Here is a 23,270-nt window from a genome sequence, read left to right as displayed (position 1 = left end):
AAGGGGCAGGCAAGGCCCCAAATCTACCCTTAGCGGAATCTACAGAGTAGGATTCAAACCAAACCTCATCTCCTAACACAGTGATCTCCAGCTGGCTTCTACTCACCACCCCAGGACTCTGTAATGACACCCCAACATCAAGGCCCAAGAGTTTTGAGTTGGGGCCTAGGCATTAGCATTTGTCAGACTCCCCAGGCAAGCGCTATGTGCACTGCACTAGGGACTGCAATGGTCACAAGGAAGGCCTTGGCTACTGACCCTCACCCTCAAGGCAGGATATCTGCTGGGTAATGCTGCCTCTTACTTTGGCTATCTTGCACCCCAATCAACAGTATCTTACTTAGGTAATCTTAAGCCATTCTACTGATTTGGTGATTCTCAGAGCAATATTTAATCAGGTAAACATTAGCAAAAAGAGAAGACATGGAAAAAGAAAATTTCCATAAGGCATGATATGGATAAATAAAATATGTGAAAAAAAATTTTTTTTTTAAAAGGAAAGCATGAGAAGTCAAAGCCTGTGAAATTTTATTTATACAAAAGAATTAAAATATCTTTTAAGAGGATGGATTTAAATGTATGATGTATGTTTTTCAGCTTTTCCTGTCCCTTGAACATAAAACTGCTTCCAACTTAGAAAGATCTAGGCTATCTAACTATTAAATAAACACACTTTATCTCCCCCACCCCTGCAAAAAGCACAAACTAAAAGAGCCAAGTTCCCCGATTTACTCAGGGAAAGCCACATTTGCTTCAGATAAGAATACCAACACCTGCATGAAGCAGATGATCACATACGTCATCAGGAAGGTGTGAGTTGTACAAAGGCATTATAAAATGTCCCAAAAGAAAATAAGATGGTAAAAACAACAATAGAAAAACAACAAGACACAAAACAAAACAAGAGAATGGCAGACATTTGCAGCCTCCATGTGAAATTGACTTGTCTGTTCTCCTGTCCGCATTAACCCAACAGAGGGTGCGCTTCTCGTGGGTCACAGGTGCAGCTGGTGCCAGCCAGACTGGGGGGAGACATTCATTCTAAGGAGGGAGAAATGCACAGTGAGCCACTCGCTGGGATTGCGACCGTGTACTGGTCTTCCTGCAGTTCTAACAATGGCACAGAGCAAGTGATTTGATATCTCACAGAAATGACGTGTTTGTCACCACACTTAGAACAAACTACTCAGAGTCACAGGCACTGGGTCTGGGAGAGCAGAGGAGGATGGCCACACAGTCAGGTGAGGGACATTATCTCTGTGAGGTCAGAGAGGGGAGGCAGAGCTCTACAGCCTGGAAACTTCTGCTACTGAGTCTTCTAATAGTCCTGAAGAGAAAGAAAGAAAAGTTGCAATTTACTAACAGCAAAATAAGGATCTGGCCAGGTGTGATGGTGCACGCCTTTAATCTCAACACTTGGGAGGCAGAGGTAAAAGGATCGCTGAGTTTGAGGCCACTCTGAGACTACCTAGTGAATTCCAGGTCAGCCTGTGCTAGAGCGAGACCCTACCTAGAAAAAACAAAACAAAGTTTAAAAAATTAAATATTTAAAAAAATGTGTGGCTGGGCATGGTGGTGCACACCTTTAATAATTCCAGCACTCAGGAGGCAGAAGTAGGAGGATCCCTGTGAATTCTAGGTCAGCCTGGGAGGCTGGGCTGCATGACACCTGTGTCCCACATAAACTTAGGTGTTCTGAATGCTAGGTTCCCAGCTGATGAAGATTTGGGAATATCTCCTGGAGGGAGTATATTGTTGGGGGTGAGCTTATGGGTGTAATAGCCAGTTTCTCCTTGTCAATGCTTGGCACACTCTCCTGTTCCTGTTGTCCACCTTGTTTTAGCCAGGGGGTGATGTCCACCCTCTGCTCATGCTGTCATTTCTCCTGCCATCGTGGAGCTTCCCCTCAAGCCTGTAAGCCAAAATAAACCTCTTTTCCCCACAAGCTGCTCTTAGTTGGGTGATTTCTACGAGCAATGTGAACCTGACTACAACAGTAAAGTGGTACCAACAGTGGGGTTGCTGCTAGACACCTGACTGTGTGACTTTGATCTTTTGGAGCTGATTTTCAAGAGGAATGTGGAGGTATTTGAAATCTTGGCCTAAGAGACGCCTTGCAGTGCTGTAAGTACAGCTTGATGGGCTATTCTGGTCAGAGTTGAAAGACCCAAATGCAATAAGAACTATGGACTGTGAGGTTTAGCTTATGAGGGTGAGAAAGAGCTTTGCTTGGACTGGGCTAGCAGTTTGTGTGAGAAGCTTGCTGTTATGCCCATGTCCTGAGAAGTTGTGCAGGGTTGCTTTGCATAGAAATGAACTGGTGTGAGAAGATGGATATGGCACAGAAACAAAAATCTTTGGGTGAATTGTTGCCCATTCAGCTGCAATTGAGAGATTATAACCTTTGAGATTGGCCCAGATGACCTGCACTGGGGCAACAGGAAGAATGTAGACTCTTTTGAAGGGGACTGAGTGCTTAAGGAGTGTCCTATTCTTAAAAGTGTGCTTTATTCCCCCCTGGATTAATGAATTGGCACCCTACCTGGCATTGTGGAGTATAAGAAATGCAAGAAAGAGAGGGTCATTGAGTTTGCAACACGGTCTTGTGTTTTGGAAATGGCCATGGGCAGCGTGAAGGAGGTTTGCTGGTTGCCTGCATGGAGACCAAATGGAGCTGTGAGGATGGGCCAAGGGTTGCAGTGGAGACCCAGTGGAGATGCTGGGTCCATGAGATGGCTGCCAAGGAGAGCTGCTGGCCCCAAATACAGTTTTCCAGGACTGTGAGTAGACTGGGTGGGTGACTGAAATTGGAATGCCAGAGACTCGTTGCTGGTTAGAATTATCAGACTTGGAGATCTGTCATTGACTAGAGTTGTTGGACTTGAAGCTACAGAGTTTGATGTTTGCCCTGGTTGTTTTAAATCTCATATTGGTTGAATATTTCTTTGCTATGCCCAATGCCATCTTTTGCAGTGTGAATGTTTATTCTGTGCCATTATGGATTTTTTGAGGTTATTTTTGGTATTATGGCTCAGTTAAAAGGTCTCAGATAATAGGGATGTATGAACATTACTGGAATTGATTAAAACTATGGGGATTTTTAGAGTTGGATGAATGCATTACATTTTATATCACGTATGGTTATCAGTTAATGGGGACCAGGGGTAGAATGTGGCAGTTTGAATCAGGTATTCCCCATAAACTTAGGTGTTCTGAATGCTAGGTTCCCAGCTTATGGAGATTTGGGAATTAACACCTCCTGGAGGAAGTATATTGTTGGAGACAGGTTTATGGGTGTTATAGCCAGTTTCCCCATGCCAGTGTATGGCATACTCTCCTGTTGCTATTGTCCACCTTATGTGGGCCAGGGGGTGATGTCCACCCTCTGCTCATACCATCATCTTCCCCTGCCATCGTGGAGCTGCCCCTCGAGCCTGTAAGCCAAAATAAATTTTTTCCACAAGCTGCTCGTAGTTGGGTGTTTTCTACCAGCAATGTGAACCTGACTACAATACCCTACCTTGAAAAAACACAACAAAAAGTATAACTCATTCTCTCTCTACAAAACTTTTTGTTTTGTTTTGTGGCTTTTTTTTTTTTTTTTTTTGAGGTAGTATCTCACTCTAGTTCAGGCTGAAATGAAATTCACAATGTAGTCTCATGGTAGTCTCAAACTCATGGTGATCCCTCCTACCTCTGCATCCCGAGTGCTAGGATTAAAGGCACATACCACCACACCAAGCAAAAAACTTTTTTTATTTGTGTATATGTAGTGTGTGGTGTGATGTACACATGGCACCCCATGAACTCACTACAGTGGCCAGAGCAGAGGAGTCTCTCTCTCACTGATACTGGAGCTTGCTTTTGTTTTGTGGGTCCAGTCTGGTACATGGCCATGCCCAACTATTTACATGGGATCTGGAAATTCAAACTCAGGTGGTTTCAGGCCCCCTTAAGCTTACGTAGGAAACACACTTAACAACAATCATCTTTCCAGCCCCCTATTCTTTTTGTTGTTGTTGTTATTGTTTTTTGAGACAGGGTCTCACTCTAGCTCAGGCTGACCTGGAATTCACTATATAGTTTCAGGGTGGCCTCGAACTCTTGGAAATCCTACCTCTGCCTCCCAAGTGCTGGGATTAAAGGTGTGCACCATTATGACCGGCTCCCCCAGCCTTTTAATAAAGTAAATGACACCTAAAAATTGCCCAGATGGATACCCTAGACTTTAAAACAAGAAGGTATCTCTAGATTAGGAATACTCACACTCTGTAAACACTACCCTTTCCTAATCATCAACCAGACGGCCAGTCTCTGGGCTGGGATGCAGTACACTCAGCAGCAGAGTCCTGTGAACCAGGTGAGGCCCTGGCCTAGGCATCGTGTCCTCCCCCCCCGCCCCACATCACCAATCTTCCCTAGTTATCTGGCTGATACTTACAGCTCGGGGCTTTTTGTTTAACTTCAAATCAATCCTGTGGCAAGAAATATAAAAAATATTTGCATGTTATTACAGAAACAGGGTCCAACAACCAGCTATTGCATAGGGCACAAGCTATAACAAAGGCTATTTGGTTAAGTACAATCCACATTCTTCATTAGACTATGCCATAATTTAGTTGTTTAAGCAAATGTTAAAAAAATAGGAGCAGATATTTTTGCCATAAGGCAAACTTAGGTAACTCAAAAAGAAACACAGACCAGTTAGGAGAGCCAAATAAATTTACAAAACGATTCCAAAGTTACAGAGACTGGGTTAAGAGGCACGCTCTATGTTAGGTGTTAGCTCTGTCACTACAGCACTGGAATCACTGGCACACATGGAAGGAGCCATGGGAGAGAAACAGACTAGAGTTTTCTTTCTGGATTTCAACACCAAAGAAATTATATGAATTTCAATTTTTAAGTCTTTCCAAAGCAAAATATCAAAATATTAAAACTATTAATCTCCTTATGAAGCAAAGCCAGAAAAATCAATTTAAATATAAATTAAAAGTACAGGTTATCTATTTTAAAAGAAATTAAAGTGCATAAAAGTGAAGTTTACTTAATTTTGCTTAAGTTATTAAATAAAATGTTACCTCCATCACGTTTTTCTGTTTTTAAAAAAAACTTCCCAGCCTAACCTAATATACATACCTACAATTAAACAGATAAACTATGGGTTAGAAAGGTCTCAAAAAGGCATACTGGTGTCTACACACTAAACAACACAGCACAAATACTAATTCAAATCAAACTTACTCAAAGTCATAATCAAACATGCCAGACGGGCTGAGGGGCAGCATTTGAAAGGAAGAAAGCAATAGAAATTAATACACTAATTGAATAAATTAGTCGATTAGCCATCCTAGCAAGACTTGTGGAAACATCAGCTTCAAAAATCGTAAGCCATAAGGTTTCAAACATCAAAGCATCAAAGCATGTGTGGTCAGAAAAGCCCCTTCCCTCAATGAAGTCCAGAGCAGAAAGCAGACTAGGAAAGGAAGTTATTTTGTTAGACAACTACTGACATCCGGAACCCTTTCATTAACTGCCAGATTTGGAGTTAGAGTGTTTAAAATAGTCGAATTAAAAAATGTAACTAGACTGGTATAAGAAAATGGGTTAGTCACACATGGGCAGATGCTTGTAACTCAGCACAACACACTTCCATTAAAATAAAGATAACAACCACTTTATACAGATAAAAGAAAAATATTTTGCAATATTTTACTCAAGTTCTATGTTTTAAATGTGCTTGGAACAGGCTGCTTCATTTGTACAGCATTCGTCCTGGAGGCCAAGGGCAGAAGGAATAAACCTCAGAGACAAGTCTTATTCTAGAAGCTCCTCTTATATTAGTTATGGTAATTAACTGTTGGTACTTTTCTTTCTTTTGAAAAATTTTTGTTTTGTTTTTTTCTGAGGTTGTCCCACTCTAGCCCAAGCTGACCTGGAACTCACTGTATAGTCCAGGCTGGTCTGGTCTCCTGCTGAGATTAAAGGTGTGGCCTGGCTGCTGCTTCTTCTTTTTTTTTTTTTTTTCTTCCTTTCTTTTTTGTTTTTTCGAGGTAGGGTCTCGCTCTAACCCAGGCTGACCTGAAATTCACTATGTAGTCTCAGGCTGGCCTGGAACTCACAGGGATCCTCCTACTTCTGTATCCTGAGTGCTGAAATTAAAGGTGTATTATCACCATGCCTGGCTATTTTTTTCTTTTCTAATGAAGCCATGTGTAGCCAGTGGCTGGCATTGACCTTTTTATTTCCTTAGTGGGGGAGTAGGTAGATCTCAATTTAGACTAGGCTGGCCTCAACTCATAGTGATCCTCCTGCCTCAGCCTTTTGAGTACTGGCATTAAAGGTCTACCACATCTGACCTTGAACTTCTGAGCCTCCTGCCTCAGCCTTCAGAGTGCTGACTGGCCTTATAGGCATGAGCTACCTTGCCCAGCATAACACTTAACTGTTATTAACAGTTCAGCAACTAAGAAAAGCAAAGTCTGCAGAGCCCCATTAAAACCAAGGCAAATAAGGAACTTGGTGTCCATAAGCACCAGAGCCTGGAGGATCTAGAAGGGAGCAGACATTGCTCAAGGGTCTGGGCAGATCTCCAAAGCAAACATGAGCCTGGAGCATGATGCTGGCCCCTTGCTGGCACTAACACCTTGCAGACTGTAGACAATATGCAAATGACTGCATTTTCCTGTTAGACAAAGAGTAGACAGGAAGAAAACTTTAACACCACTCATGCAATAGTTTTGTTTTGTTTTCAAAGTAGTCTTGCTTTAGCCCAGGATGACCTAGAATTCTTTATGTAGTCTCAGACTAGCCTCGAACTCAAAACAATCCTCCTACCTCAGTCTCCCAAATGCTGGAATTAAAAGTGTACATCACACCCAGCATTTTTTAACTTTTTTTGTGGTCAACAGTTTTTTGGTTTTTCTTTTAGTGTAATGTGTATTCATGCATGTGAAAGCCTGAGGAAGACATCAGGTGTCCTACATCATTATTCCGCTTCGTTTCCCTGAGAAAGGGTCTCTCACTAAACTTGGAGCTCCCCATTTTGCAGTTAGACTCGCTGACCAGGGAGTGGCGATCAGTGCTGTGGTTCCAAGCTATGCAAAGCCATGCCATTTTTATGTGGTGCTGGGGATGGGACTGAGGCAGGCCCTCACGCCTTGCCATCTCCTCACCCTGACAGTTTCATTTATGCTGTTTAGGAGGACACTTGCATGCATGTCAGCAACAAACAGCCACCAGTCAAGAACTCCCGACACTCAACTAGAAAAAGAATCATTTCTTCTTTTTCTCTTCTCTCCTTCCTCCCTTCCCTCCTTCCTTCCTTTCCTTTCTTTTGAGGTAGGGTCTCACTCTAGCCCAAACTGACCTGGAATCTACTATGCAGGTCCCAGGCTAGCCTCAAACTCACAATGATCCTCCTACCTCTGCCTCACAAATATTGGGATTGAAGGTGTGAATCACTAGGCCCAGCTTTAAAATCATTACTTTAAAATGACAATGAAATAAATTTAATTAAGGCAACATAGAATATAGCATTTAATTAAATGCACATTTTTTTTAAATATATTTTTTAAGCAATCAAGGATGTGGCTGAATGCTTATCTATTACCATAAGTCCCTGAGTTTATTCCGTAGTATCAAAAGAATACTTTTGTTTAAACCAGGCATGGTATGGCTGGAGGGATGGCTTAGCGGTCAAGGCGTCTGCCTGTAAAGCCAAAGGACTCAGGTTCAATTCCCCAGGACCCATGTTAGCCAGAATCACAAGGAACGTGCATGTCTGGAGTTTGTCTGCAGTGGTTGGAGGCCCTGGCATGTCCCTTTTTTCTCTCTTTCCCCCTTTATCTGTCAAATAAATAAATAAAAATAACTTATTTTTTAAAAAGGCACACGCCTTTAGTTCCAACTCGGAAGGTAGAGGTAAGAGACTCATCATGATTTTGAGGCCACCCTGAGACTACAGAGTGAATTCCATGTCAGCCTGGGCAAGAGTGAGACCCTACCTAGGGGAAAAAAAAGGGGGGGGGGCTTTGTTTGCCTGGTCTTTTTCTAATGTATTTGTGGGAAGAGAATGGGCACACCAAGCCCTCTTGCTGCTGCAAATGAACTCCAGACACATGTGCCACTTTGCACATCTGGCTTTTATATGGATGCTGGGAAATTAAACCAAGGCCAGCAGGTTTTCCAATCAAGTACCTTTGACCAAGAAGATATCTCCCCAAGCACTTGTTTATTTTTTTGAAGGTTTTCTGGTGTGTCTGTCACTCTAGCTTATTCTACCTTTTAACCAAGGTGCCTTGCAGCAAAACTGATTTAGGGTTTGAGAAGAATTGCTGCCGGTCCCATGGCCTCTGCAGTGTGATCTTGAAAGCTTCATTCACATAGTGTCCCACCAGCAATCCTTTGGGCCGCATTTCCCCGATGGCTGTGCTTCTCCATACCACTTGGCACGATGGCCCAGGAAAGACAACTGTCATTGTGTGAATATGGTTTGAGGAGATCCTCCAAGGCTTCCTGGGTTGAAATTTAATCCCTCCAACAAAATATTAAGAGTACAGCTCCCAGATGTTTGTGATAAAACTAGCACCAGTATTCAAAAAACCTACAGGCTTACCCAGGGAGGGGAGGTAATTCTGGCTATTTACTATAGCTGTAAGGTTAGTGTGGTGACACTGGCTTTATTAAGCAGCAGTCCTTCATCACTACTTATATGGAGAAAGTATTATTTCTGTAGCTTAAAAACACAAGAAAAACATAAAAGAATTCAAGAATCAGCTGATGCCAAAGAGGTCCCAAACAATTAAATTTAATCCATATTATCTCTAGTGTCATAGTCAGGAAGCTCACTGCTTCAGTCCCCTGGGTACAAGGAATGCCCCACAGGTTCCTAAATCAACATAATATAGCAGCACACCAGAAGTCAGGAAGCCCCACCCAACCCTCAGCCCTGGGCCTCCAAGAGAACAAAAGCCAGGTGAAGCCTCTGGAATGCCTGAGACCAGGACAAGGTCCTCACACTAGAAACTTCCCTCCCTCTGGGAATGAAGATGTGGTCATCTGAGTTAATGCCCAGCATTATTACAGGACTCCCGGCAGGCGGTTCCCTCTGCAAGACGCCTGCTCTCTGTCCACTGCCGTCATTCCTATGTGGGCCAATGCGACCCATGAAGGAACTCTCACATGTACAGCTCTATACTGCTTTTTCAAAATCTGAAGGCAGCATATTGCAGACAACTACAAAATAGAAAAATTACAAGCAATCAAAAAAAAAACCATATTTTATAACTAAGATTAAGGCATGTCAAATCAGTTCTCAGAAGAGTAGGCTCAGCAATTAAAGGTTCTTGCTTGCAAAGCTTGCTGGCCCAGGTTTAATCCCCCAGCCACCCATGTAAAGCCAGGTGCAAAAAGTGACATGTGTCTAGCATTCGTTTACAGGAGCAAAAGGCCCTGGCAGCCCTCCCCCATACACACACAAACAAGTAAGTCTTCCCAACTACTAAGGTTTTTCAAGTGCCATTACACCCATTCCATTTCTCCCTTTCCCCCTTCCCAGGTGCACTTTATTGGACAGTTGTAAGGGAGTCACACTGTGGCACTCAGCACTGTCCCGGTCTCCCTGAGGGCGCTCTACTGCCCTCCCACTCCTCCCTGAGAGAACATCAGCCTGGCTGGTGCATTTGCACCTCAGGGATTTCTGCCTGTGTTCTAGCCAAGGCCCTTCACAGCAGTGGTCATGGGAGCTGGAGGAGGAGGGGTCCTGCCACTGACCTGTGCCGGTTTTTATTCTTCCTTTTTTTGTGGCTGCTGTGATGACTTCCTGAGGAGGTAGAGGAGGCAGCCTTCTGAGGTTTCACTCCCTGCACAGACCCGTCCAGATCCTCAGGGTCCTCCTGGGTAGGCTCGTTCTCCTGATTATGGAAGTCTGGAGAAGTGTCGCTTTCGGTGCCACTGCCTGGCTCCCCTAGAGAAAACAGAACAAAGTCCCAAAGCCTTGTCAGTGCTTTCAGCAGTCAGCCCAGCACCAAAAAAGACTTTTTCGGGCTGGAGAAATGGCTTAGCGGTTAAGCGCTTGCCTGTGAAGCTCAAGGCTCCATTCCCCAGGACCCACATTAGCCAGATACACAAGGGGGCACACACATCTGGAATTTGTTTACAGTGGCTGGAGGCCCTGGTGCACCCATTCACTCTCTCCCTCTCTCTCTGTCTGTCACTTTCAAATAAACAAACAAAAATAACAAAAAAAAAAAAATGTAAAGACTTTTTTCCTTTTTTTTTTTTTTGAGCTAGGGTCTCACTCTAACCCAGGCTAACCTAAAACAATAGTCTCACCGCTGGCCTCAACTCAGAGCGATCCTCCTACCTCTGCATCCTGAGCGCTGGGATTAAAGGCATGTACCACCACATCTGTCTTTTTTGTTTGTTTGTTTTTTGAGGTAGGGTCTCACTCTAACCCAGGCTGACCTGGAATTCACTATGTAGTCTCAGGCTGGCCTCAATTCAAAGCAATCTTCCTACCTCTGCCTCCAGAGTGCTGGGATTAAAGGTGTGTACCGCAATGCCTGCCTGTTTTGTTTGGAACGGGATCTCATGTAGTGTAGGCTGGCCCTGAATTCCTGCAGTTGAAGATAACTATGAACCTCTGATCCTCCTGCCTCTACCTCTCAAGTGCTGGAATTACAGGTGTACACTACTGTGAACAATTCTCAGTTTTTCCCTCTTTTGGGGTGCTGGGGATTGAACTCAGGGCATCAGGCATCAGAGGCAAGCTAGCAAGTTACCACTAAGCTACACCCCCTAGCCAAGAGGAGAAAAAGTCACATATCTTTTTGTTTGTTTGTTTTGTTTTTCGAGGTAGGGTCTCTAACTTAGGCTATCCTGGAACTCACTCAGTAGTCCCAGCTTGCCTTGAATTCAGTAATCCTTCCTACCTCTGCCTTCCAAGCCAGCCTGAGACTACAGAGTAAGTTCCAGGTCAGCCTGGGCTAGAGTGAGGCTCTGCCTCAGAGATGAGAGGGGACTGTAACAGAAAGGGAGAGGGAGGACTTCCGGTTAAGATGGTGGCTTAGGAACCACGCCAAAGCAGCCTAGGGGAGAAAAAGCCAAAAATAAACCCAGCAAAATACACTCTTCTACTAAAAAGTGAGAAATAAAAGAAAATATCAACTGCAACAGAGAAGCAGGAGAGAGCATCTAGAGCCCACATAAGCAGGCAGAAGCGGCTCCAGCAGCACCGACACCAGGTCCTCGGGGCCATAGCTGCAAAGCTTCGCCTTAGCTGCAGGAAAGGCCAGGTGAGGGGATTCTCCAACTCACACCAGCCTGCTCACAAACTGAAGAAACATGAAGGGAAGACAGCAGGGACCAACAGAGAAGCACCTCCCTCGTGAGGAAGAGGATCCTGAGGACCAGCAGGAGAACTTTAGCCACCATCCACAGCCTCCCCTCCCCCACCAAGAGCCCAAGTGCCAGCAAATACCAGAGACCTGGGGAAGGGAGCTCATCGACACAGCACTCGGCACAGGCTATCAGGGCAGCGATCAAGTGACCCAGCCAGCCTACCTGAGCCCACAGCACAGCAAAGAGAGACCCAAGCAGGAGCGCAGCCTAACTGAGACCAAAACCATCCCAAAAGGTAACTGGGATTATATCACATGAATACCTGTCCAATAAGCCTATGATATATAGGCTTGAATCGGATGTGCTAATTGCACCTTCCATGTCAGGATAAATTATATGTTAAATCTGATGGATGGTCGGATTTGCCATTCTTTTAAGCAAGGCATAATAGCACACACCTTTATTTATTTATTTATTTTTGTTTGTTTATTTATTTGAGAGCAACAGAGAGAGAGGGAGAGAGGAGCATGGCTCTGGCTGGCATAGAATCCCTAGATTCCAGTGAGCCTCTTACAGTGGTCTTCCAAGTACTGGGTATGCCATTACACTCAGCTGATAAGACATCTTGAATTCCATCCTTTATTTCTTTGTTTTAGTTTTTCCTAATTTAATATTTTTGAGACTGGATCTCCCAATGTAGCCCTGCTTGGCAATCCTCCTACATCTGCATCTCAAATGTTGGAATTACAGGCATGAGCCAGCACATGTACCAACTTCCATCTTTTAATTGCCATATTTTTTTAAATATTTAAATCATTTTTATTTATTAATTTGAGAACAACAGACAGAGAAAGAGAGAGAGAATGAATGGGCGCGCCAGGGCCTCCAGCCACTGCAAATGAACTCCAGATGCATGCGCCCCCATATGCATCTGGCTAACGTGGGTCCTGGGGAATCGAGCCTTGAACAGGGGTCCTTAGGCTTCACAGGCAAGCACTTAACTGCTCAGCCACCTCTCCAGCCCCAGATTTGCCATTCTTTTTCTTTTTTTTTTTTCAAGGTAGGGTCTCGCTCTAGTCCAGACTGACTTGGAATTCACTATGTAGTCTCAGGGTGGCTTTGAACTCATGGTGATCCTCCTACCTCTGCCTCCCAAGTGCTGGGATTAAAGGCGTGTGCCACCACACCCGGCTTTTTTCCCCCCATTCTTAAGCTATATTTTGGGCTTACCATTTATTGCTTCCTTATTTTTAGTGCCTTTGTTTCCTCTTCTGTCATTTATTAGGGAAGGGTCTCACTTGGTCACAAGCTGACCTGAAACCCTCAACAGACCAGATATCTTAACCTCCTTGTAGACAGGATCAACGGTGTGCGGCAACACACACTCTAAGGGACTGTGACTTTGTTAGAGGATCTGGGTGTCACAATACCTACTCTTGCATAACTACTCTGTGCTGTTTGACATTAAATGTGTACATTGCTTAGTTTAATTTTAGGATCTGCCTGTATTTTGCTCCACTCAGCCTACTTGAACAACAGGCAAACCCAATATCTAGGGTCACTTTTGTAATTACTCAGTAGTCTTAAGGGCCACACCTAGCACCTTAAGCTCCAAGCCTGAAGATATATAACATCAGATTGATTGATACATCTAATAATACTGCAGATAATTAGAAAAATCCAAGAATTAAAGTAATCCAAGATGCAAAAATCTCTACATTATGAGAAACAAAAAAAAAATCAAGACAATATAAATCTACCAAAAAGTATTAATGCATCAGAAATGACCTCCCATGAGAATGAGTTAGAGGAAATGCCTAAGATTTCAAAAGAATGATTATAAATTTGTTCAAAGAACTCAAACAGGAAATCAAAGAAATAAAAGATACAAGAAACCAATTTAATGAAATAAGGAGGTCAATACAAGACATAAGTAAGGAAATAGAAAAATAAAGAAAAACCAGTCAGAACCACTAGCAATGAAGAACACAGTCAATGAAATAAAAAACTGCAGAAAATCTCACCAGTAGAATGGATGAAGGAGAGGACAGAATATATAAACTAGAAGACCAAGTGGCAAATCTAATACAGTCCAACAAAGAGAAACACAAACTAATAGGAAAGTATGAATGGGAATTTCATGATATTTGGAACACTATGAAAAGATCAAACATAAGAATTCAGGGTATAGTAGAGGGAGAATTTCACTCCAAAGGCACAGTAAGCATTTTCAACAAAATCATTGACGAAAAGTTCTCCCAAGTTGGGAAAAAGATGCCAAAGCAGATACAGGAATCCTTTAGAACACCAACAGACAAAACCCAGAGAGAACCTCTCCTCGTCATATTATAATTAAACTACCAAACATACAAAGCAAAGAAAATATATTGAAAGCAGTTAGAGAGAAAAATCAAGGCACATACAAAGGCAAGCCCATCAGGATCACAGCAGATTATTCAACACAATCTTTAAAAGCCAGAAGGGCTTGGAATGATGTATTCCAGGTTCTGAAAGATAATAACTGTCAACCAAGGTTACTTTATCCTGCCAAGCTATCCATTCAAACACTTAGAAATAAGAACATTCCACAACAAAAGCAGACTAAAGGAATATTTGAAGACAAAATCAGCCCTATAGAAAATACTTGAAAGGATCCTCCATACTAAAGAGAAAAAAAAGCACCCATATAAGAAACGTGGAGAAAAAAAAACATACTCAAATACTAGTTAATACAAGAAAGGAAAGGTAAAGCTGGAAGAACTACAAAACAAGAAAAATGGCAAAAATAAACACACACCTTTCAATAATAACTCTTAGCCTCAATGCCCCCAACCAAAGACTAGGTTAAAAAAAAAAAGCATGATCCTAAACTGGGCGTGGTGGCTCACACCTTTAATCCTAGCACTTGGGAGGCAGGGTTAGGAGGATCACCATGAGTTTAAGGCCACCCTGAGACCATACAGTGAGTCAAGTCATCCTGGACTAGAGTGAAACTCGACACCAGAAAAAAATAAAAAAGAATGATCCTTCGATTTGTTGCCTCCAAGAAACTTGCCTTTCTACAAAGGATGGACACTATCTTAGAGTGAAAGTTTGGAAAACGGTGTTTCAAGCAAATAGGCCTAGGAAATAAGCAGGGGTTGCTATCCTAACATCTGACAAGGTAGACTTCAGTCCAACATTAGTTAGGAAAGATTAAGGAAGGTCACTTTATATTGATTAAAGGCACACTCCAACAGGAGGATATTACAATCCTAAACATATATATACCTAACATGGGGGCTCCCAACATCATCAAACAAATGATATTAGAACTAAGGTCACAGATAACACCAACCACAGTGGTAGTGGGTGACTTCAACAGCCCACATTCATCAATTGACAGGTCATTCGGGCAAAAAAAAACAGAGAGGCATCTGGATTAAATGAGATTATAGAACAAATGGACCTAACAGATATATACAGGACATTTCATCCAAATGCTGCAGAATACACATTTTTCTCAGCAGCACATGGAACATTTTCTAAAACAGACCATATATTAGGACACAAAACAAATCTAAACAAATACAAGAAAACTGAAATAATTCCTTGCACTCTATCTGATCACAATGGGATCAAACTACAAATCAACAGCAAGAAAAACTATAGAGCATACACAAATTCATGGAAACTAAATAATACACTACTAAATGATGAATGGGTCAATGAAGAAATAAAGAAGGAAATAAAAAACTTCATAGAATCAAATGATAATGACAGCACAACATACCAAAACCTTTAGGACACAATGAAGGCAATCCTAAGAGGGAAATTTATAGCTTTAAGTGCCTATATTAAGAAACTAGAAAGGTTGGGCTGGAGGGATAACTTAGCACTTAAGCACTTGCCTGTGAAGCCTAAGAACCCTGGTTCAAGGCTCAATTCCCCAGGCCCCACATTAGACAGATGTACAAGGGGGCAATGTAGTTCGTTTGCAGTGATTGGAGGTCCTGGTGTGCTCATTTTTTCTCTCTATCTGCCTCTTTCTCTCTGTCTGTCACTTTCAAATAAATAAATAAAAATAAACAAAAAAACTGAAAACAAATTAGAAAGGTTACAAGTAAACAATGTAATGCTTCACCTTAAAGTCTTGGAAAAAGAACAACAAAGTAAACCAAAAATCAGTATATGGGAGGAAATAATAAAGATTAGGGCAGAAAGTAATGAAATAGAAACCAAAAAAAAAAAAAATCAATGAAACAGAGTTATTTCTTTGAAAGGATAAACAAGATTGATCTGACCAAAAGAGAAAGACACAAATTAATAAAAAGGCAGCATCACAACAAATACCAGAGAAATTCAAAAAACCAAAGGGACATACTATAAGGACATATACTCCACTTCCAAGTTGGAAAATCTGAAAGAAATGGATGATTTCTTTGATTTATATGACCCACCTAAATTAAATCAAGATGAAATTATCCACTTTAATAGACCTATAACAAGTATGGAGATCCAAGCAGCTATCAAAAATCTCACAACTCGGGCTGGAGAGATGGCTTAGCGGTTAAGAGCTTGCCTGTGAAGCCTAAGGACCCCGGTTCGAGGCTCGGTTCCCCAGGTCCCACGTTAGCCAGATGCACAAGGGGGCGCACGCATCTGGAGTTTGTTTGCAGAGGCTGGAAGCCCTGGCGCGCCCATTCTCTCTCTCTCTCCCTCTATCTGTCTTTCTCTCTGTGCCTGTCACTCTCAATTAAATAAATAAAAAATTTTAAAAAAAAAATCTCACAACTAAAAAAAGTCCAGGCCCAGATGGATCCACTGGTGAATTTTACCAGACCTTCATGGAAAAGCCAACACCAATGCTTCTCAAACTTTTCCATAAAATAGAAAAGGAAGGAATCCTTACCAAACTCATTCTATGAAGCCAGTGTTACCTTGATACCAAAACCAAAGAGAACCGAAAAAGAAGCCATCTCTCCAGCCCCCAAAAAAGAAAAAGAAAAAGAAAATTACAGACCAATCTCCCTCATAAACATAGATGCAAAAATTCTCAACAAAATATTGGCACACAAAATACAAGAATATATCAGAAAGATCATTCACCCCAACTAAACAGGCTTTATCCCAGAGATGCAGGGACGGTTCAACATATGCAAATCAATAAATGTAACACATTATATAAATGAACTGAAGGACAAAAATCACATGATCATCTCGTTAGATGCAGAGAAAACATTTGACAAAGTACAAAATCTCTTCATGATAAAAGTCCTACAGAGACTGGGAATAGTAGGAACATATCTCAACATAATAAAGGCTAATTATGACAAGCCTACAGCCAACATGTTACTAAGTGGAGAAAAACTTGAAGCTTTTCCACTAAAATAAGGAACAAGAGCTGAGCTGAAAACCTCATCCATGTAAATTAACTGACAGAAAGCTGGAAAAGGCCACACTGCATGCAGTTCAATGGGAAAAAGAGAAATCACCAGTGAAGATACCCAACACTGGACACTGTAAGCCTTAAATTTGGCCAATCAGGCCAAATGAGCCAACAGGTACAATAGCGGCACGTCTGTTATGGGGAAAACCAACCACCCTCTAATTGGACTAGAGGCCCACTCCATGGGAGGGAATACATGCCTGATACTGAAAACCTACGACAGGGGTAGTCATGAGGCCTAGGGGTGTAACGTCTGCTGCCGTATGGCTAAAAGTATATATTATGCTCAGTAAACTACCCAGTAAGCACTTCTCTTAATGTTCATACCAATGTATTAATCCTACTTCACTTTTGGTAGAGGACCTTCTCTTTTCAGATGGCAGTGACCTTGGGATGATTAAGAAGGCACCATGGTGCCGAGAAGTGACAAAGGAGTGCTCAGCACTATCTCTATCACAACTTCCAAGGCTCAGGGTCCACTGCAGAAGAGGTGGTAGAAAGAATGTAAGAGCCAAAGGAAAGGTAGGTCTCCTTACAGCGTGCTCCTCCAGACACAAAATGGCCTGGATATCCATAACCTCACAGTGCCTGACTCTGCCTACACAAGACCATCATAATAGGAGGGAAAAGATGGTAACATGAACATAAAAGAGAGACTGATTGAGAGGAGAAAGGGGTATGATGAAGAGTGGAGATTCAAGGAGGAAAGTGGGGGGAGGGAAGGAATTACCATGGGTTATTTTCTACAATTACTGACATTGTGAATAAAAAATTAAAACAAACAAACAGAAAAAGCAGAAGCAGCCTCCAGATCTGAGAAATCATGAAACTCTTCAATTTGAACACATTTCAGGAAAACAACAGGAGAGGGAGCTCTTGAGCCATGAAACTAGAAAAGTGTCCTGACACTCTTGATGGATAGAACAGACTTCATAAAAACTCTACCCAGCTGGGCATGGTGGCGCACACCTTTAATCCCAGAACTCGGGAGGCAGAGGTAGGAAGATCACCATGAGTTCAAGGCCACCATGAGTCTCCATAGAGAATCCCAGGTCAGCCTGAGCTACAGTGAGACCCTACCTCAAACCCCCCCCCCAAAAAAAAGAAAACATGACCCAGCACACAGGAGGAAGACGTAGGGGGATCACTGTGAGTTCCAGATCAACTCAAGACTACACAGTGACTTCCAAGTCAGCCTAGGCTAGAGATCCTACCACAAAAACAAAAACAAAAACAAAAACAAAGCTGGGTGTAGTGGTGCACACCTTTAATCCCAGCACTCTGGAGGCAGAGGTAGGAGGACTGCTGTGAGTTCAAGGCCACCCTGAGACTACATAGTGAATTCCAGGTCAGCCTGGGCTAGAGTGAGACTCTACCTCAAACAACCAAAAAAAAAAAAAAAAAAACCCATAAGAAAGAAGCGGGGCATGGTGACACATGCTTTTAATCCCAGCACTCGGAAGGCAAAGGTAGGAGGATAGCCATGTGTTTAAGGCTACCCTGAGACTAGAGTGAAATCCAGGTCAGCCTGGGCTAGAGTGAGACCCTACCTCAATCCCCCTCCCACCTGCCAAGAAAAAGAGAGAAATAAATGGGGGGGGGGAGAATCCTATTCACAGTAACAACAAAACTAGCGGGGGGTGGGGGTAGTACACACCTTTAATCTCAGCACTCAGGAAGCAGAATTAGAGGACCACCACAGAGTTTGAGGCCACCCTGAGGCTACTTTAGTGAATTCTAGATCAGCATGAGCTAGAGCGAGACCCTACCTCCAAAAATCTGAAGTAAGACGCCAGGTTTGGCATGTGCAGAAAGGTTGCATCATCTGGCTCTCTGAATGGAAGCCCCAGGAAGCCTCATGTGGAAGGTCTCTGGTTTCTCACAATATTACCCTCTCTTCCAGCCATGGTGACAGCAGAGGCAGAAAAGAACTTGCAGACTGCTTCTCATAGGAGAGGAAAAACGGCTTTCAGAGACGGTTCCACCTTAAACTTGTAATACATCATCTTCCCATGTACTAGGATACCATATTCAAAAAGACATGAGTTTGTATTTTAACATTAATATTGTTGAGAGGATCTGCATTCCAAGCAGAATTCATTCATTCATTATTCAGTTCCTGCTTTCGTCCTTAGTAATTTGTGATAATTATGCTTTTCTTTTTTAAAATTTTATTTATTTACTTATTTATTTGAGAGAAAAAGAAGGAGAGAATTGGGGAGGAGGAGAATGGGCGTGCCAGGGCCTCCAGCCACTCACTGCAAAAGAACTCCAGATGCATGTGCCACCTTGTTCATCTGGCTTATGTGGGTACTGGGGAATCAAACCGAGGTCCTTTGGCTTTGCAGGCAAGTGCCTTAACCACTAAGCCATCTCCCCAGCCCTATGCTTTTCTTTCTAGTACAAAAAAAAATGTATAAACATAAAAATTTGAAAAGGCAAATAAAAAAAAAAAATCTAGGCTTGATGGGACAGGACTGGGGAAGCAGAGAAAGAAGGTCCCTATGGTTCACCAGCAGTGATTCCAGCATATTTGGTGAGCTCCAGGCTAATGAGAAACTCCATCTCTAAAATGAAAAAAAAAAGAGGGCCACAGAGATGGCTCAGCCTTTAAGACGCTTGCCTGCAAAGCCTAACAACCAAATTTGATCAGTACCCACCTAAAGCCAGAAGCACAAAGTGGAGCATGCATCCAGAATTCATTGCAGTGGCAGGAGGCCCTGGTATGTCCATTCTCTCTAGAGCAGGGCATGCCTTTAATATCAGCACTCAGGAAGCAGAGGCAGGAGGATCGCTGTGAGTTCAAGGCCACTTGAGACTACACAGTGAATTCCAGGCCAGCCTGGGTCAGAGTAACACCCTACCTCAAAAAAACAAAATAGGGCTGGAGAGATGGCTTAGTGGTTTAGCACTTGCCTGTGAAGCCTAAGAACCCCGGTTTGAGGCTCGATTCCCCAGGACTCATGTTAGCCAGATGCACAAGGGGGCACGTGCATCTGGAGTTCGTTTGCAGTGGCTGGAGGCCCTGGCGCCCATTCTCTCCCCCCCTCCCTCTTTCTGTCTGTCACTCTCAAATAAAAATAAAAAATTCAAAAATTAATTAATTCATTTAATTTAAAGGTAAGGGGGGCTGGGGAGATGGCTTAGCAGTTAAGGCATTTGCCTACAAAGCCTAAGGACCCAGGTTTGATTCCCAGGGACCCATGGTAGCCAGATGCACATGGGGGCACATGCATCTGGAGGTCGTCTTAAGTGGCTGGAAGCCCTGGAGTGTTCATTCTCTCCCTCCCTCTCCCTCCCTCCCTCCCTCCCTCCTTCCCCCTCTCTCTCTCTCTCTCTCTCTCTCTCTGCCTCTTCCTCTGTGTCCCTCTCAAGTAAATACAAAAATAAAATATTTTTTTTAAAAAAGGAGTGGGGGCTGAAGAGATGGCTCAGCAATTTAGGTGCTTGCCTGCAAAGCCTAAGGACTTGAATTAGATTCCCCAGTACCCATGTAACACCAGATGTACAAAGTGGAACATGGGTCCAGAGTTCATTTGCAGTGGCTAGATGTCCTGGCATGCCCATTCTCTCTGTGTCTATCTGTCTCTCTCTCTCTCTCTCTCTTCGTATTTTTTTTATTATTTTTTTTTGGTTTCCCAAGGTAGGGTCCCACTCTAGTCCAGGCCGACCTGGAATTCACTCTGTAGTCTCAGGGTGGCCTTGAACTCACAGCGATCCTCCTACCTCTGCCTCCCAAGTGCTGGGATTAAAGGCGTGCACCACCACGCCCAGCTCTTCTCTCTCTCTCAAATAAATAAATGCTATTTAAAAATGAAAGTGGCCGGGCGTGGTGGCGCACGCCTTTAATCCCAGCACTCGGGAGGCAGAGGTAGGAGGATCGCTGTGAGTTCAAGGCCACCCTGAGACTACAGAGTGAATTCCAGGTCGGCCTGGACTAGAGTGGGACCCTACCTCGAAAAAAACGAAAAAAAAACCCGAAAAAAAAAAAAAAAAAAAAAAAAAAGAAAGTGGGCAGTGTTCTGAAGACGATCCCTGAGGCTGTCCTCTGGTCTGCACACGAGTGTGCATGTCCAGTAAACACAAAAGGCCACTATAAAAGCACGGAAGCCCAATGATGGGCGAGTACAGAATGTCCAAGTACAGCAAATCAACCATTCTCATGAAGGGTGGCGTCACGTGCAAGTGTTTCTCACTGACATGAACATGAGCGACCTATTTTAAGCCAAGAACATTGGATTTTGTTTGGGTTAGTAAACTAACAAATGAATTGCTACAAAAGGCTATGACTTAGAGTCAGTGCAAAGGTTTCAAGGGGACTGGGAAGGCATCCAAAGCAGTGCTTGCCCCTGCATGAGGTAAGTTCTGAGGGAGCATGTGGCTTGAAGAAAACCCAAGAGCCAATAAACAGTCCGCACTGACCCCTAAAGGGAGCCAGATGCCAATCTGCCTGCTTTCTTCTTCGTCTACTTTCCTCTTCTTACAAATTTGCATGAAATTCCTCTTTGGGGACCATGCAAATCCACCCTCTTTCTAACTGGGCACATATAAAGCCAAAGGAAGCAGAAAGTAAGACATTTTGGAGGAAATTTTTTTTAATGGCTTGTAAACAAAATGCCAGAAGTACAAACCTCCAAGAAGTTTGAAATCCTAAGAACATGCAAGGCAATTTAAAATTCTGTTTGTTTCATTCCCAAAGATCAAAGGCATTGTACACACCGCACTCATTCCACAAGACTTGTTTTCAGAAGGGCTGACACACTGGAGAGATTCCACACACGGGGAAAGGCATGAGGGCAGACTAACCCTTTCCTCTCCTAGAACGAAAGCTTGGTTTTAATCATCTAGGCTTCCAGGGGCCAGCAAGCCTTGAGCCCACTATAAAGAGGTTCAAGCACTGACCAGAAGCAAAATACCTTCTGTTGAAGACAGTATCTTCATCCTAGCCCCAAATTATTTTATTCATACCTTCTGTATACCCAAGTTCCACTTGTGTAGGATCAACCAGCCACATCTGAAAGACTCAGAAAAAAATGCATTTGATATATTCCCTTGTTGTCACTGCCTAAGAATGCAGTGTGTCAGCTACTCACACTGCATCAGGTATTACAAATACCTGAGAGGGGCTATGGGTATACCTAGGAGGCAGAGCTATTAAAAAAAAAAAAAGTTTAGCCATGTGTGGTGGTGCACGCCTTTAATTCCAGCACTCAGGAGGCAAAGGTAGGTTGTTTGCTGTGAGTTTGAGGCCACCTGGAGACTACATAGTGAATTCCAGGTCAGCCTGAACTAAAGTGAGACCCTACTTTGAAACACACACACACACACACACACACACACACACACACACACACACACACAAAAGTTAGAGGCTGGGTGTCATAGTACATGCCTTTAATTCCAGCACTTGGGATCTCTGTGAGTTTGAGGCCACCCTGTGATTACATAGAGAATTCCAGATTATCCTGGGCTAGAGCAAGAGCCTACTTTGAGAAAAAAAAAAGTTGGGTTTAGCCAGGCGTGGTGGCACACGCCTTTAATCCCAGCACGTGGAAGGCACAAGTAGGACTGCCATGAGTTCGAGGCTACCCTGAGAATACAGAGTGAATTCCAGGTCAGCCTGGGCTAGAGTGAGAACCAAACTGGGAAAGAAAAAAAAAATATGATGGACAAAGTGACATATGTGTGTGGAGTTTGTTTCCAGTGGTTGGAAGCCCTGGTCTACCCATTCTCTCTCTTTCTATCTCACAGTAAGTAAGTAAAATATAAAAATTTTAAAAAAATTTAAAGGCTAACCTGAAACTTGGTAGTAAATTCCAGGTCAGCCTGGGCTAAAACAAGCAAGACCGTACCTCAAAAAAAAAAAAAAAAAAAAAGAAAGGGAAGAAGTTCAGGGGATGGAGGGATGGCTTACAGTTGCAGTACTTGCATGCAAAGCATAAGGACCCATGTTCAATTCCTCAGGACCCATGTAAGCCAGATGCACAAGGTGGTATATGCATCTGAAGTTTGTTTGCATGGCTAGAGGCCCTGACATGCCCATTCTATCTTTTAAATAAATAAATAAAACATTAAAAAAAAAGAAAAAGAGTTCAGTGCTGGAGACATGGCTTAGCAGTTAAGGCACTTGCCAGAGAAGCCTAAGAATCCAAGTTCAACTCTCCAAAACCCAGTGCTGCATGTGCACAAGGTGGCTATGCTCTGGCACACCAACTCCCATTTGCCAGGTGTGGTGGCACATTTCTTTAATCTCAGCGCTTGGCAGGCAGAGGTAGGAGGATTGTCATGAGTTCAAGGCCACCCTGAAACTACATAGTGAATTCCAGGTCAGCTTGGGCTAGAGTAAAACCCTACCACAAAACAACAAAAATATTAATATATATATATGTGTATGTATGTATGTATGAATGTATGTATGTATGTATTTATTTATTTATATATAGCTAGGAGCGGTAGCACATGCCTTTAATCTCAACACTTGGGAAGCAGAGGTAGGGGG

At 43.0% G+C, this 23,270-nt stretch overlaps 1 protein-coding gene across 6 annotated transcripts in view; it reads right to left on the bottom strand.

Moving 5' to 3' along the window:
* Window positions 1-511: 511 nt before the first annotated feature.
* Meaf6 (MYST/Esa1 associated factor 6) overlaps window positions 512-23,270 on the bottom strand; it is a 44,115-nt gene continuing 21,356 nt past the window's right edge. The window contains exons 5-9 of one of the 6 annotated variants that reach the window (XR_006637168.1): window positions 9,775-9,967; window positions 5,245-5,274; window positions 5,082-5,139; window positions 4,442-4,475; window positions 512-1,327 (exon numbers count right to left, since the gene is read on the bottom strand). Coding sequence is in view for 4 of the 6 variants with exons in the window: in XM_045149588.1 (XP_045005523.1) it covers window positions 1,319-1,327; window positions 4,442-4,475; window positions 5,245-5,274; window positions 9,775-9,967 (266 nt within the window). In the remaining 2 variants the exon portion in view is untranslated. Of the gene's footprint in view, window positions 1,328-4,441; window positions 4,476-5,081; window positions 5,140-5,244; window positions 5,275-8,793; window positions 9,238-9,774; window positions 9,968-23,270 lie in introns of those variants that run through there. The other 5 variants (XM_045149588.1, XR_006637169.1, XM_045149590.1 and 2 more) reach the window with 5 other exon arrangements.

The sequence above is a fragment of the Jaculus jaculus genome, chromosome 5, assembly GCF_020740685.1.
Source record: "Jaculus jaculus isolate mJacJac1 chromosome 5, mJacJac1.mat.Y.cur, whole genome shotgun sequence".
Taxonomy (NCBI): Eukaryota; Metazoa; Chordata; class Mammalia; order Rodentia; family Dipodidae; genus Jaculus; species Jaculus jaculus.
The sequence above is the reverse complement of the archived record's forward strand: the minus strand, read 5'-3'. Positions and strand labels throughout refer to the sequence as shown.